The sequence below is a fragment of the Anabrus simplex genome, chromosome 2 (assembly GCF_040414725.1).
Source record: "Anabrus simplex isolate iqAnaSimp1 chromosome 2, ASM4041472v1, whole genome shotgun sequence".
In the NCBI taxonomy this organism is placed as follows: Eukaryota; Metazoa; Arthropoda; class Insecta; order Orthoptera; family Tettigoniidae; genus Anabrus; species Anabrus simplex.
Genome location: NC_090266.1, coordinates 1,133,466,171 through 1,133,481,548, shown reverse-complemented (window position 1 = coordinate 1,133,481,548; position 15,378 = coordinate 1,133,466,171). Strand labels below are relative to the sequence as shown.

At 38.4% G+C, this 15,378-nt stretch overlaps 1 protein-coding gene across 1 annotated transcript in view; it reads right to left on the bottom strand.

The window, feature by feature from the left end:
• The window catches only part of Apoltp (Apolipoprotein lipid transfer particle), a 668,275-nt gene that overhangs the window by 39,482 nt on the left and 613,415 nt on the right, over positions 1-15,378 (bottom strand). Inside the window, exon 67 of the mRNA XM_067142082.2 lies at positions 43-164. Within this exon, the coding sequence (XP_066998183.2) occupies positions 43-164 (122 nt within the window). The remainder of the gene's footprint in view (positions 1-42; positions 165-15,378) is intronic.

The following is a 15,378-nucleotide window of genomic DNA, read 5'->3' as shown; positions in this document are numbered from 1 at the left end:
TCTAATTTAACTTACTGGGTCTCAAAAGTGTGAATTGCTTACCTGCTGGTATATGTTCAAAATAATGTGGTATCATCTGGGGAGTGGCAAAAACATTATTGTTTACAACAATGCTTCTTGGTTCATTATACACACCATCTCCTCCATACACCACCACTGAAAATCTGGAAATAAACATTCACTACAAATATTCCTGAATAATTCTCATGTTTTGACAGATTTATACATAAAAGATGAAATCAACTGGTTAAATTTGAGATTAAGGTACAACACTTATGGTAAGAGCAACGTATACATTTCTGTGAAAACTTTGTGAGGTATTAAGATTGGTTATGGACAATCGGTTGAAAAATTATGGGTTCTTGAATGAATGCTTGTTGTTACTGGCTTACTACAGTCAACAGCTCTAAGTGTGCAGGTTGTTTCATCTGTTATGTCAACTGTGTTATATCTTCTGAGGAATCATCAGCAATTTAAATCTTCTACATGAATTAGAAGGCCACTGGAATGTGCTTCTCAAATGCTAGCACCAAACTAGGTATGTGTACAGGAGCGGATGACAAGGGGTAATCACTTAGATAAGTAAATAAAAATGTTGCATATCTGTTAAGTCCTGCTATAAAATTTGGAACAATGTCAACACAGAAATACATGCATGTGTGGATAGTTCCTGCACACTTCAACATCTGTGTTCCATTAAGCACCATTCGATAACAGCTACCAATATTTATATGTGAGGAAGAAAGGACATTAACTCTTCAACAGTTACAGTTGCTATGCGTCTATGCTTGAAGGCCTCTGTATTTTGATAAGGCAAAGCACCATCGCCCAAAGCTTCTCTTAGCTCCGCCTCACTCTGACGTGTATTTCTGCCATGGAGAACAGTAATTTTCAGTATGACTGCTGTTCAAGTTTACTTACATCCATCTTAGAGCACGGCTTGTAGTACACAAACATCTTCGTGCATTGTTAATTAGGTATCAATGCACGTAGATGTCTGGCATTTAGTAGTCTGTGACACAGGATTTCAAACTTCCCGAGTTCCCACATTATTGTTATTATTATTATTATTATTTTTTTTTTTTTACAAGTTGCTTTATGTTGCACCGACACAGATAGGTTGTATGGTGCTGATGGGATGGGAAAGAGCTAGGAGTGGAAAGGAAGCGGTCATGGTCTTAATTAAGGTACAGCACCAGCATTTGCCTAGTGTGAAAATGGGAAACCACAGAACAGTGGAGTTTGAACCCAGTATCTCCTGAATGCAAGCTCACAGCTGCACGCCCCTAACTGTATGGCCAACTCGCTCGGTCTCGACATGTCTGAAAGACATAACATTGTTGCCATGATTCATGAAACAATCTGTGTATTTAATGTGTGTAAAGTCCACTTAAAAGATGTGTGTAGTAATTGTAATCTACTGCGGTTACTATTGGCAATGAAACAGTCGTGGTCTATATTTTGGATATCACCCCAATATTTGCCAAGAGTTGAAGAGGAAAGACATAGAAAACAATTCTTATGGTGATTAAGAGATTTTAAGTCAATTCTCTTCTCAATTGTGTTCCCATTTCTGAGGTACCTTCCCTCACTACAAATACCTGACTGAATTTAAATGATTGGGAAGCCACTAAGCAAACTCCCAGACAATAGTGGCAGTACTCCTATTACAAATCAGCACTTAAATGATATGTGTAACAAAGTAAGAACATTTATCAGCTTTCTTGCTAAATGGAATACCCAAGGAATTACACTAATACTGAGTTGTATGAAAAATAATGAGTGTTTCTATATTCAGAAATAAAACAAATTATTTTCCATTCAAAGAGTTGTACATAAACCAGACCACTGGAAGACAGAAGGACAAATAGCTATTGAGAAAAGTGAAGGTAGTAATCTAGTCAATCTAGAGCAACTTCCAGCAGATGAATAAACAACTATTAACTCGTGTGTAATCTTGGTGGAATACATCACCCTTTTCGTTGTTTAGTTCTTCTTCTGGGTTGAACCATGTTGTTGTTTTATGTACCCTATGTACAGTTTTTTTGACATTTCGAATACATCACAGTATTCTTGTCTTGATCTGAGGAATTTAGTCTCCCCAGGCAACTAAAAACACTATAAAAGTGGTTGCTGTGTTTCAGCCCAGAAGAAGAACTAAATAGTGTAATTTAAAAGACCAAGGAAGCTTCATATTATAAATGAGCAGTAAGTGGTCACAGGTCTCAGCTGGGCATGTACGTCTGATTGCCAGCAAAGCTAGGCGTGCATCGTACAACAGCACTGGAGAGCTAGGCTGGGCTTGTTACGTCATGAGGGCCACACCAAGGCAGCTTGGCTAACAGGGCTTCGTTTCCTTTTCTAGGCTGGGCTTGCTAGGGCTGGCGTACCAGCCAGGCTAGTTGAATGGCGATTACTAGTGTGCTGCATTTACTAAACAGTCTGCACCTTTCTCTTCTGAGTTAAATGAAAGAAACGTATTGTTTTGTAAGTAATGTAGTTGTAATAATTGAGATTGACCACCACCGTAATCCCAGGAAAGCGTTCTAGCTCCTCATCTGTATCCAGGTGTGGGTACTAGATGATCAAACCAAATGAGCACATTTTGTATTGTTGGTCTGCTGTCTCCTTCTAAATCATTCGTAGCTTCTTTGAAAGGTTCCAGGAAATAAGTCAAGTCACTCATGAGTTTTTTATTGATTGCTTCCAGTTTATTTATGACTTTTTCTACTTTCTCCCTTTTGCCTGCAGTTGTAGCCGATAGGATTTCAATCATTTTACCATACTGGTTATGTACAGATTATAACATGATAAGCTTATTATTCCATGTTATTTTACATCCTGATTCAGAGTATGCTCGACCCAACCATCTAATTCTGTACCTTTGAAATAGATCACAGCTTTCTGTGTTCCCTTAATTATGTATTCTATGTCCTGCACCTGAGAATTAAGAAAATCATCTTGGAATGTGTGCTGAAAAACTGTATTTAAACAATGCCCTACACAAGGTATTCACATAAAGCCTTTGTAAACCGTTAAGGCCTTCCTAATATTTGCACCTTGATCTGTCACGAACGTAACCCTTTGTAAACCGGCGAGCTAAATTTCCAACACAGCACACTGAGTGGTAAATTCTTTCAGGATGTTTTCATCAGATGTGGGAGTATAGGGGAAGAGGCAGGTTACAAGAACTCTGTTTTTTATTTCCCACTCACTAATGTAGTGAACCTTAAGGGAAATAAAATGACTTTTTTGTAACCATCTGTCCACATGTTTGTGGTTACAGCACAAGAGTAACACTGTATTGCATCACGAACATCTGATTTTTTAGAGTGACTAATGTCATTGGCCATTTCACGACATCACCGGGAAACAGTCGTCTGGTGCAGTAGCATCTCAGACCAATTCACGTACTTCACTAAAGTCATTCCCTACATTAATTCTTGTTCTACCATTTGAAACCTGACCTAACCTTGAAAGGGCTTAGGTTTACAGGACATAATTTAACACAAGCCTGTTATTTTATGTTGTATGGAGGTAGGAAAAACTAGCATGAAACACTCATCTTACTCAAAGGAGAATGGGTGCAATTATTTTTGCTAATGTGCTGGTATTTAAGCTTCGTAAAAGGCACTGTCCTATTTTGCGTTGCACAAATTTTGTTTTCTACCTCTTGTCATCAATAACAATAAAAGATCATTCCCATACTTCACCCTTCCCGGCACTATTTTCTTATAATGCATTTGATTTATTCTTGATTTTCATCTCGACTTCAGTTGGAATGTCTATGTTCAACAAGCATCTAACCACACTGAACTGAAGACAGTTGTTCTGGATTCATCACTAATCTGGCACAAGATCTTTGAGCTCATCATGACTTGACTTTGTGAACTGCAGGGCTTGTTCACTTCCAGCGTGAACACTATGAAGCTTGAACCGGCCAGCTGGCAACAATGCCACATTGTGCTTAGGCCGGCACCTGGAGATATAGGCAATTTCCTCAGCTCCAGCTGGGCTTGTTCTCTTTTCTACTTCACGTCTAAGACCCTTTCTGTTCTTCAGTTCTAGCCTCTTCTGTAAAAGTTATTGATGTACTGCTCCAGATATATAAAAAATGATCATTTGATTGAATAACGTAAATTTTCACACAAATAATGTCCTTGAAATAACACCAGACCTGGACCATAACTTTCTTTGCATGAATATTTTGTTTTATGAGTGTTCTAAATGTTCGGCAATCTGACATATCTCCAAACAGCATTTGTCTCAAAAACATTTCTCTTTTGTTTTGCTTTAGAAGTATACTACAAACAGAATAACTGTCCATACAGCTTTACTTTAACATTTATTTATTATTATTATTATTTTTTTTTTTTTTTTGCTAGTTGCTTTACGTCACACCGACACAGATAGGTCTTATGGCGATGATGGGACAGGAAAGGGCTAGGAGTGAGAAGGAAGCAGCCATGGCCTTAATTAAGGTACAGCCCCAGCATTTGCCTGGTGTGAAAATGGGAAACCACGGAAAACCATTTTCAGGGTTGCCGACAGTGGGGTTCGAACCTACTATCTCCCGAATACTGGATATTGGCTGCACTTAAGCGACTGCAGCTATCGAGCTCGGTTTAACATTTTGTGAGGAACTCATACTTCACAATGAGACGTATAATCGAACTTCAGAAGAAGATTATTATTAGCATCTCAGCTAAACTCTGAGTCAATTAATTTTGGATTAATTTCAGTATCTGCCTTGATGAGAACAACATTTATTGCTGACAGTCTTTCAAAGCAATTTGCAACTGGTAAGCTGAAATTCACAGATTCAAATTTTTAAAAATCACCTCCACGGCTTGATCCATCAACAACAGTTGATACAACCAACACTCTCCATACATGTCACTAATGTTTTACATGTCAGTATCCCTCCTTTATAATCAAAACTGAGTTTCTTTGAGCACAAGGCCTCAATGCTGACCATTCAACCAAAGAGCCAGATTATTATTATTATTATTATTATTATTATTATTATTATTATTATTATTATTATCTCAGTAGAGACTCAGTAGATAGGCAGTCCAGACACTCACTGATTTGGGACTAGACAAGAAGACCTTGAACCTTATGAAAGTTTTTTTTTTTTTTTGCTATTTGTTTTATGTAGCACTGACACAGTTAGGTCTTATGGTGATGAAGGGAGAGGAATGGCCTAGGAATGGGAATGAAGCAGCCGTGGTCTTAATTAAGGTACAGCCCCAGCATTTGCTTGGTGTGAAAATGGGAAGCCATGGAAAACCATCTTCAGGGCTGCCAACAGTAGGGTTCGAACCCACTATCTCCCGGACGCAAGTTCACAGCTGCGCGCCCCCAACCGCATGGCCAACTCGCCCCATCCTTATGAAAGTGACTCTGACCAGTATCACATGCAATGTCAAGTCAAATTCAGAGGGCAAATATCAAAGAGCTTCAAGAGTAGAACAAGTGTTCAACAAGGGGTGGCTTATCCCAATCCTCTTCAACTGCCTACTTAAGAAAGTTATTCGTGAATGGACGAACATACTATCAGATGACTCCAGGTTGAGAATCATTTACAGAAAGAACAAGATAACAGTCAACTGCCTGGTCTTCGCAGATGATCTTACACTTCTCGCACCCAGTGTGGAAGAACCTCTTCTCTGTCAAGTACATAGCAGCTTAAGTAAGACCGAGGATCACCATCAATGAAACAAAGTTCATTACCAAAACCAGAGATGCACCAAACTCAATCCCACAAAGGGACATGGTCAGAGTACATATACATTTTTATATGGGATTAATATGAGTTACCATAACACTGTTTACTCTGATGTATGAGGTAATAATTGTTGAAACAATGTAAATTGACAACAGGTCATAGGTAATTAATTTGGTTATGCAAATATGGATAATCTGGTAAGAGATAAGTTTTGATGCTATAATTAAATGCTGAATATTGGTTCTCATATACTGTACTAGTTTGGATCTCAGCATTACCATAACCACACTCATGAATGATATGTACGGTCACTGATGTGAAGCATTTTATATTTGTACACAAGATCTGAATGGGTTTGTTTTCTCAAGCTGCATCTCAAGTTACTAGAGTCAGCTGTTCTTGTTAGCAACAATACTGTCAATGTCACCGTTCGCAGACTGCACTGTTAAACATTTGTGCTAACATATCTCATTATTATGATTTCATTTACCCTGCATATCACTAATGAATTAAATAAATGGAGAAACCTTCATCTCAATAATTCTAAATAGGACTTGTTATTTAATAGTTTGATGTCCTGTCACCTATTGGTCAATGTTATTTGTAGATGTCAGCACAATATGTAACTTTGAATTGTGATAGCTGGGCCCATAATTTGGTTATTGCCGTACTTAACACTAAGAAATCTACTCATTGGAGAGTGAATCCCTGGTATATTACTTGAAGATATGTTGTTTTATGATAACCTACGGACATTTTTTAGGATCCGCTGAGTAGTTGAGGGCTATGCTATGTATATTTTGGGAAGCATTGCCGCTTCTGCACTGTCTCCATTATTACACTTGCACTTTTGTGGAGTATTTACAGACCATGTAACATGATGTGCACCCATTTATTTATTTTACCGTATTTACGCGAATAATCCCCGCTGCCGAATAATCCCTGCACCCTAATTTTAGGAAGGTTCATTTTGAAAAAAGTTAAATGTCAACAATGATGGAAATAAAACACGCAACCTCAATTTTGTGCGTCAATTTTTTAAAAACTATGCGGGGATTATTAGCGTAAATACCCGTATTTACGTGAATAATCCCTGCATCCTAATTTAGGAAGGCTCATTTTGAAAAAAATAAATGCCAACAATGACGCAAATAAAACCTGCACCCCAATTTTGTGCATCAATTTTTTTAAAAAAATTTGCGGGGATTATTCGCGTAAATACGGTATGTCATATCTGTCAATGAATTAAATTGGCACACACACTTATGAGTCACACCCACCATGGGCGCACATTAAAAATATTACAATACCAGATGTGTTCAGTAGGATTCAAGTATGGGCTATTAGCTGATGTACTTGTGCTTCGCTACGGGATTCTCAGAAAGACTGACTTTGTGGTTTTCCTAACCGAAGTCATCATTAATAGGAAACATCAGTAGGAATGTAGCGATTAAAAGCAATTTTAACATATAAAATACTCGATCAAATGAAAAACCGTGCATTTTCTCACTTTTAACTAACAGTACTGTGCCAATCTAACAGTCCAAATTTCCAGAGTTGGAATGACCAGGCCGCAGACTGCCGTGAACACTCCTCTGCCATTATACCATTAAATATGCACACTGCTCATTCCAGTCAGTGCCTCAGAGTATGGATTGAATAGTTTGAATGTCATGATGAACCAGTGTGTTACGTACCAGTAGTATCAGAAAATTTACGAAGCAGAGGAGTGGCATGCTAACTCCCAAGGTACTTCCCATCAATATTCAGGCAGGCTGTTACACTCAGTACGACGGGGGGAGTGGGCCATGTGGTAAGGGGTGCGCAGCTGTGAGCTTGCATCTGGGAGACAGTGGATTCGAACCCCACTGTCGGCAGCGCTGAAGATGGTATTCCATGATTTCCCACTTTCACACCAGGCAAATACTGGGGCTGTACTTTAATTAAGGCCAAGGCTGCTTCCTTCACACTCCTAGCCCTTTCCTATCGCATCATCGCCATAAGATCTACATGTGTCGGTGGGACGTAAAGCAAATTAAAAAAAAAATACTCGGTACTCAGCAGTAATCCTATCTACCGGAGGTGAGTGGCAACAGAAGACACAAAGCACATCACAACAAACAATGGTCAATGTAATGTTACTGTTGATCAATATTATGAGCTTTATATGTTGTAGGCATTCACATTTAGTTTTCTTTCAATTCTGTGGTTTGTAAAATTATTTATAGCGTAGACTGTAGTTCCTCATTCTCCGTCTTTACATGCCTATTTTCATTAAATTCTGTTTACCCATTTTCTCGTGACTCGGCACTGATATGGCCTTAGTAACAAATATCCAAATTCATGAATATCTTTGTGATCATAGACAGTACAGTAACAATGTATCAGACATAAATGATCGAAAATTTAATACTACATAACTTTAGTTAGGTAGTATTTATCGATATGACCACTAATAAAAAATATTTGAGAATTAAATTTTAGGCCTTCGCTTAAACTACCATTTCACTCAGCGTGAATAAAATTATTTATGGCCTAGATTACAGTGACTTATTCCCTGACTTCTGATTTTCATTAAGATAGGACCAATAATATAAATATTTGAGAATTACATTTTAGGCCTTCCCCTAAACTACCATTCTTCTCAGTGTGAATACAGTTATTTAAATCCTAGATTGTAGCAATTTATTCCCCGACTTTGCATATCGATTTTCATTAAAATACGACAACTAATAACGTAAATATTTGAGAACTAAATTTTAGGCCTTCCCCTAAACTACGATTTCACTCAGCGGCTTATTCCTTGACTTTGCATACCGATTTTCATTAAATTCTCGTCATCCGTTTTCTCATGATGCGTGTACAGACAGACAGACAGACAGACAGACAGACAGACAGACAGACAGACAGACAGACAGACAGACAGACAGACAGACAGACAGACAGACAGACATGTCGGAAAATTAAAAAGTGCATTTCTTTGTTACTGTGAACATGACTGATACATAAATGCCATCCTTTTTAAATTCTGTACAATGTACAGACAAAACTCTTATTTTATATATATAGATGAGCTGGCCACTCTAAGTGAAGAATCCTAACTTCGTTCAGGTAATCAGACACACATCACGCAGTATGGGGTACACATTGTCATACATTAGCTAGAAGTCTTCACCAAAATAAAGTGCAAACTGGACACTCTGCTCATTCAGGATTTCAGAGATGTTCTGATGTGCAGTAGGGGAGCCATTCTCAATGAACACAAGCTCTGTCCTAGTCTCTAAGTTTATTTCTTCATTCCTGTCCATATACTGAGTGAACCTCCAGTGAGGACTGTCTTATCTGCAAAGGTATAGGGTGAAAATTGTTCATCTGCTTTCCTGAACACTTGTTCTTTTCCATCTGGTGATTTTTAACAGAATCTTAATTTGTCTGTGGATAGGTCATATCTTCACTGATCAGCTGTCCACTCTCTACGTTGAGGAGCAGGTTTCGGGCTCTCAAACCTGCATCAAATAACGTGTCTTACAGTAATTTCACTTACATTGACTTGCCGAATGTGGTGGAGGTGATTTCACAACTCATTGTCTTTAAGTGGTGATCACACGGTGCTTGAAATTGAATAAATCATTTAACCACCACTGAAGTAGCCTTACCAAAGCATGAACCTGGACTCCTAGAGAAGGTGTGGTGTTCCCTAAAACATTTTACAGCTTGAAAACTGCTATCTAACAGTGTGCTAAGTGTCAGTGCAACATATTGGAAGGTGCACTCATCCTGAATTAAAGCAACTGCTTTAGCTGCATCTGTGTGGGGCCAAGAACCATGTGGACAAATCTTCTTGAAACTGGCAGTAAATGAACCACAATGACAACTGATCACTGTATCAACTTCACTGAAGCTGTTTGTTCAACAAGACAATGATGAAGTCACTAACAACATTGTCTGTAGTTACCTAGATTTGGTGCGGGAAGCATAAAATATGTGGGAAAAAAAATGAAATGTCGTATGGCTTTTAGTGCCGGGATATCCCAGGACGGGTTCGGCTCGCCAGGTGCAGGTCTTTCTAATTGACGCCTGTAGGCGACCTGCGTGTCGTGATGAGGAGGAAATGATGATGAAGACAACACATACACCCAGCCCCCGTGCCATTGGAATTAACCAATTAAGGTTAAAATCCCCGACCCGGCCGGGAATCGAACCCGGGACCCTCTGAACCGAAGGCCAGTACGCTGACCGTTCAGCCAATGAGTCGAACATGGGAAAACAATAGAATTGACAAAAGGAGAGATAAGTCACTCATGAGGTAATATTATGCTCAGAAAATGTCAAGAAAGGTTTACTTAATTTGATTTACTTAGTTTGATCTTTCTTTGAATGTAATGAACTTTCTGCAAGTATTCCACATTTTTTTGCTAGTTTTGTAATATATTCTATACATATGTTCAAACAAATAATTATAAAATCTACTTTAGGTCAAAATTCTTCAATATCATTTCTCAAGAGAAGAATTTTTAATGCACTGGTGGCTCAAATGTGAGAACATGGGCTCTTTGCACCCAAACAGGTATGTTCGATTTCAGCTCAGACTGGTGGTATCTGAAGGTATGCAAATATGCTAGCCTTATATCACTAGATTCATAGTGTGTAAAAAGTAAACTCATGCAAGACAAAATTTTGGCACTTCAACACATCCAAAAATTGCAAAAGTAGTTAATAATAATAATGATAATAATAATAATAATAATAATAATAATAATCTATATATATAAAATAAGAGTTTTGTCTGTACATTGCTCAGAATTCAGAATTTGGAAATAATGGTATTTCTGTATCGGTCATGTCCACAGTAACAAGGAAATGCAATTTTTACTTTTCCGTAATTTCTATCTGTCTGTCTGTATGTATGTACATGCATCACGAGAAAACGGCTGAGGAGAATTTAATGAAAATTGGAATGTAAAGTCGGGGTGATGAACCACTACAATCTAGGCTATAAATTATTTTATTCAAGCTGAGTGAAATGGTAGTTTAGGGGAAGGCCTGAAATTTAATTCTCAAATATTTATGTTATTAGTGGTCATGTCTTAATGAAAATTGGTATGCAAAGTGGGGGTAATAAGTCGATGTAATCTAGGCCATAAATAATTGTATTCACGCTGATTGAAATGGCAGTTTAGGGGAATGCCTAAAATTAAATTTTCAAATATTTATGTTATTAGTGGTCGTATCTTAATGGAAATCGGCAGACAACGATGGGAAATAAGTCACTACAATATAGGCTGTACATAATTGTATTCACATTGAGAAAAATGGTAGTTTAGGGAAGGCCTAAAACTTAATTCTCAAATATTTATTATATTAGTGGTCGTATCTTCACGAAAATTGATATGCAAAGTCGGGGAATAAGTCGCTATAATCTAGGCAATCAATAATTTTATTCACACTGAGTGAAATGGTAGTTTACGGGAAGGCCTGAAATGTAATCTATATATATAAAATAAGAGTTTTGTCTGTACATTGCTCAGAATTTGAAAAGAATGGTATTTCTGTATCGGTCATGTCCACAGTAACAAGGAAATGCATTTTTTACTTTTCCGTAATTTCTGTCTCTATGTATGTATGTATGTATGTATGTACATGCATCACGAGAAAAGCTGAAGAGAATTTAATGAAAATCGGTATGTAAAGTTGGGTGATGAACCACTACAATATGGGCTATAAATTATTTTATTCACGCTGAGTGAAATGGTAGTTTAGGGGAAGACCTGAAACGTAATTCTCAAATAAGTTATTTATGTTATTAGTGGTCGTATCGATAAATACTACATAACAAACATAACTTTAGTTATGTTGTAAGTTAGTAGTAGTTATGTAACAAGTTATTAAATTTCCGATCACTTAAATCTTATACATTGTTACATATCAGCGCCGAGTCACGAAAAAATGGGTAAACAGAATTGTGAAAATCGGTATGTAAAGTCTGAGAATAATGAACTACAGTCTATGATATAAATAATTTTGTAAGATGCCCTAATATCACAGAGTTGAAAGAAAATTAATGTGAAGGCCTGCAATATAGAAAGCTCATAAACTTTATCAACAATAACATCACATTGACAATTGTTTGATGTGATGTGCTTTTTGTCTTCTGTTTCCACTCATCCTTGATAGATAGGATTACTGCAGCGTACCGGTTTTTATAATTTGCTTTACGTCGCACCGACACAGGTAGGTCTTACGGCGACGATGGGATAGGAAAGGAATACGGGTGTGAAGGAAGCGGCCTTGGCTTTACTTAAGGTACAGCCTAGTGTGACTGGTGTGAAAATGGGAAACCAAGGAATACCATCTTCAGGGATGCCGGCAGTGGGGTTCAAATCCACTATCTCCCGGATGCAAGCTCACAGCTGCACGCCCCTAACCACACGGCCAACTCGCCTGGTCGTACTGAGTGTAACAGAGTGCCTGTATATTGGCGGGAAGTAGCTGGGGAGTTAGATAACTTTCTTCTTTAGCATGTCATTCCTCTGGTTCATACATTTTCTGATATTACTGGTACGTAACACATTGGTTCATCAAAGCATTCGAACTATTCAATCCCTACTCTGAGGCACTGATTGGAATGAGTAGTGTGCATATTTAACGGAATAATGACAGAGGAATGTTCACAGCAGTCTGCGACCTGGTTATTCCAGCTCTGGAACTTTGGCCTGTTAGATCGGCACCGTAGTACTGTTCGTTGAAAGTGCGAAAGTGTGCGGTTTTTCATTTGATCGAGTATTTTATATGATAACATTGCTTTCAATTGCTACATTCCTACTGACGTTTTTGTAATGACCTATGTTGAATTCAGTTAGGAAAACCACCAAGTCAGTCTTTCTGAGAATCCCATAGCGAAGCATGGGTACATCAGCTAATAATAATAATAATAATAATAATAATAATAGTGTTATTGGCTTTACGTCCCACAAATAAATAAACTAGTCCACTTTAATCTACGTAACCTGACTCCAGCCAAGTGTCAAGTCAAGGGATGATGTTCTGGTAGGAAGGAACACACCACTTTTGGAACAATAACAAAAGGAATTTTTACACAGCATTAATAAAATAAAACTGACAGGAGACATAGGTTATCTAAAGGAAATTAGCCCTGTCTGTTTACCCCACACGAAGTTCACTAGTAAAGTCTAGAACACATGATGCAAAAGTTAAGCAAATAACATCCAACCTGAGCCAAAATAAATTACATTTTGTCACTGGAACTTGATACAGGTCCCCGTTACATAAATGTGTATATATTACTCAAAATAACTACACAAAATCTTCAATTCCAAGTAGAATTCCTAAGAGTAGAATCTTGTGAGACATACCCCTTTTAATGTTTGTTTGTAACAGATACATTGGGATATATGAAAAGGAACCTCCACAAAGATTGCAATTATAGACATACAAGGACTGAAAAGCAATCAGTTGTACTTTGGACAATATCAGGCGATGCAATGAAATGTGCTGACGGCTGATCGTTTCACAATGGTCTCTATCCAAAAGGATTGCACAAAGACTGGTCTTTTTCAAGACCTCTTGTGTTTACCTCTTTAAACATCAAGGGATTTTCTAAAGAGAAAGAAATCCTATTAGTTCATTTGTGCCAAAAAATGTGCATGTGACATCCTGCTAGTCCAGGAAACACACAGGGGGAGTACTAGGTACCGTCCAACAATTGCTGATAAGGAACTAATCCTGGAGAGGCCTCACGACAAATATGGCAGTGCCATCTTTTTCAGACCTAACCTGAATATCATCTCAGCCTCATTGACTGAAGACAATGACATCGAGTTCCTTAGAGTCTGCACTCCATACTTCTGTATCACATGAGTCTACAAACCACCCGAAGCTATTTTCAGCTTTCAAACACTTGCCAACTTCCATCACCACGATGCAAATGGAACAAGTCTAGAAACATGGGCTGAAGCTCATGACTTGCATCTGATCCACAATCCGAAGCTCCCATCATCCTTCAACACTGGCAAGTGGAAAAGAGGGTACAATGCAGAAAATATCTTCATGTCTTCAAAAGTAGCTGGGCAATGTGTGAAGATTATGGGAGAGCCTATCCCTCGCACTCAATATGGGCCTGTTATTTGCACCATAAATTCCGTGGTGATGCCTAAAGAGGTACCATTCAAGAGGAGGTTTAACTTCAAGAAGGCTGACTGGACGAGGTTTAGTCAAGAGCTTGACTCGGAGATAATCAACATTCCACCACACGCAGAAATGCACGACATCTGTATAGAATGCATCCAGCAAGTTTCAAGGAAAACCATTCCGAGAGGATGCAGAATGCAACATGTTCCAGGCTTGTCCAGTGAGGACTGACTGCTATTAGAAAGATATCAGACCCTTTACAAAGAGGATCCATTTGCTGAAGAAACTATCCAAGCTGGAGAAGCACTGTTGCAAACCATCACAACAATTCATAAGGCTAAAGAGGAGCAACCTGGTAGAGAACCTCGACATGAAGTTGAATAGTCGACAGGCCTGGAAACTGCTTAAAAACCTTAGCGGTGGCCCTGTAAAACCACGGGAGAACTTTGCCAGATTGACACCTAATCCAGTGGTGAACCAGTTCCTGCTGAATGGTGAAACCAAAGGAAGGGCAACCAAAGAAGCTCTTCAGCGTGATTTGGAAACAGAGATCCCTTCGAGATCCCTTTTCCATGGGTGAACATGAAGCTGCCATCTCCAGCTTGAAGATGTACAAGGCTGATGGTGTCGATAACCTATGAGTTGAACAGATAAAGAACTTTTGCCATAAAACATTGGAGTGGTTATTAACCCATTCACATCCTATTTAAATACCATAGCAGTTCACTGAGAAAACACATTTTAATCCTTCACTACAGCACACACTGTGAGGATGTGGGCCACGGTGAAGTCGGCACCACAAAAACACACTGAGGGGTCTTACCCCTTTAGGAGTTAAAAGTGCATAGATCTTCAATTAAAATTGAAATAATAAATAAAGAGGTTCAACCTATTCAATACAAAAGAATTGAATAGGTTGAACCTCTTTATTTATTATTTCAATTTTAACTGTGATACTTTTGAGTACAGAACAATGAAATTTTTATCTTTAGATCTTCAATGACATACCCCCAGCCTACACAAAACTATGGTGGGAGGTCACGTGGTCTCGCTCTAGACTTGCCCACCGTCGTAATTTGTATCACATATCGTGTCATCAGCACTACTACACCCATCATTCAAACTTGAACTAAGACCTTCAGGGTCAATTTCATCATCACAAACATCACTGTCTTCATAATCACTCTCTTCAACACTATCTATTAGCTTTCATATTCCATCTTCATCAACATCAACACATCTGCTTGACGCCATGATTGCAACTGATGTAAGCGAAATAATATGAACAAAGATTCTTTCGTCTCTCGTTCCAGAGGTGTGTGATAACCTGGAGCATGGGAAATAACCGAAGCCACATGTCTAAACTTCAGCTCAGAATGCATACAAGTGGCATCTGTGAGTTAGTAACTGAACTACATGTATTGATATACGGCAGTGCATCGCCACGAGCAGAGCTCGTCATTGGATTCATATGCCACGAATAACTTATGCGAGCTAGG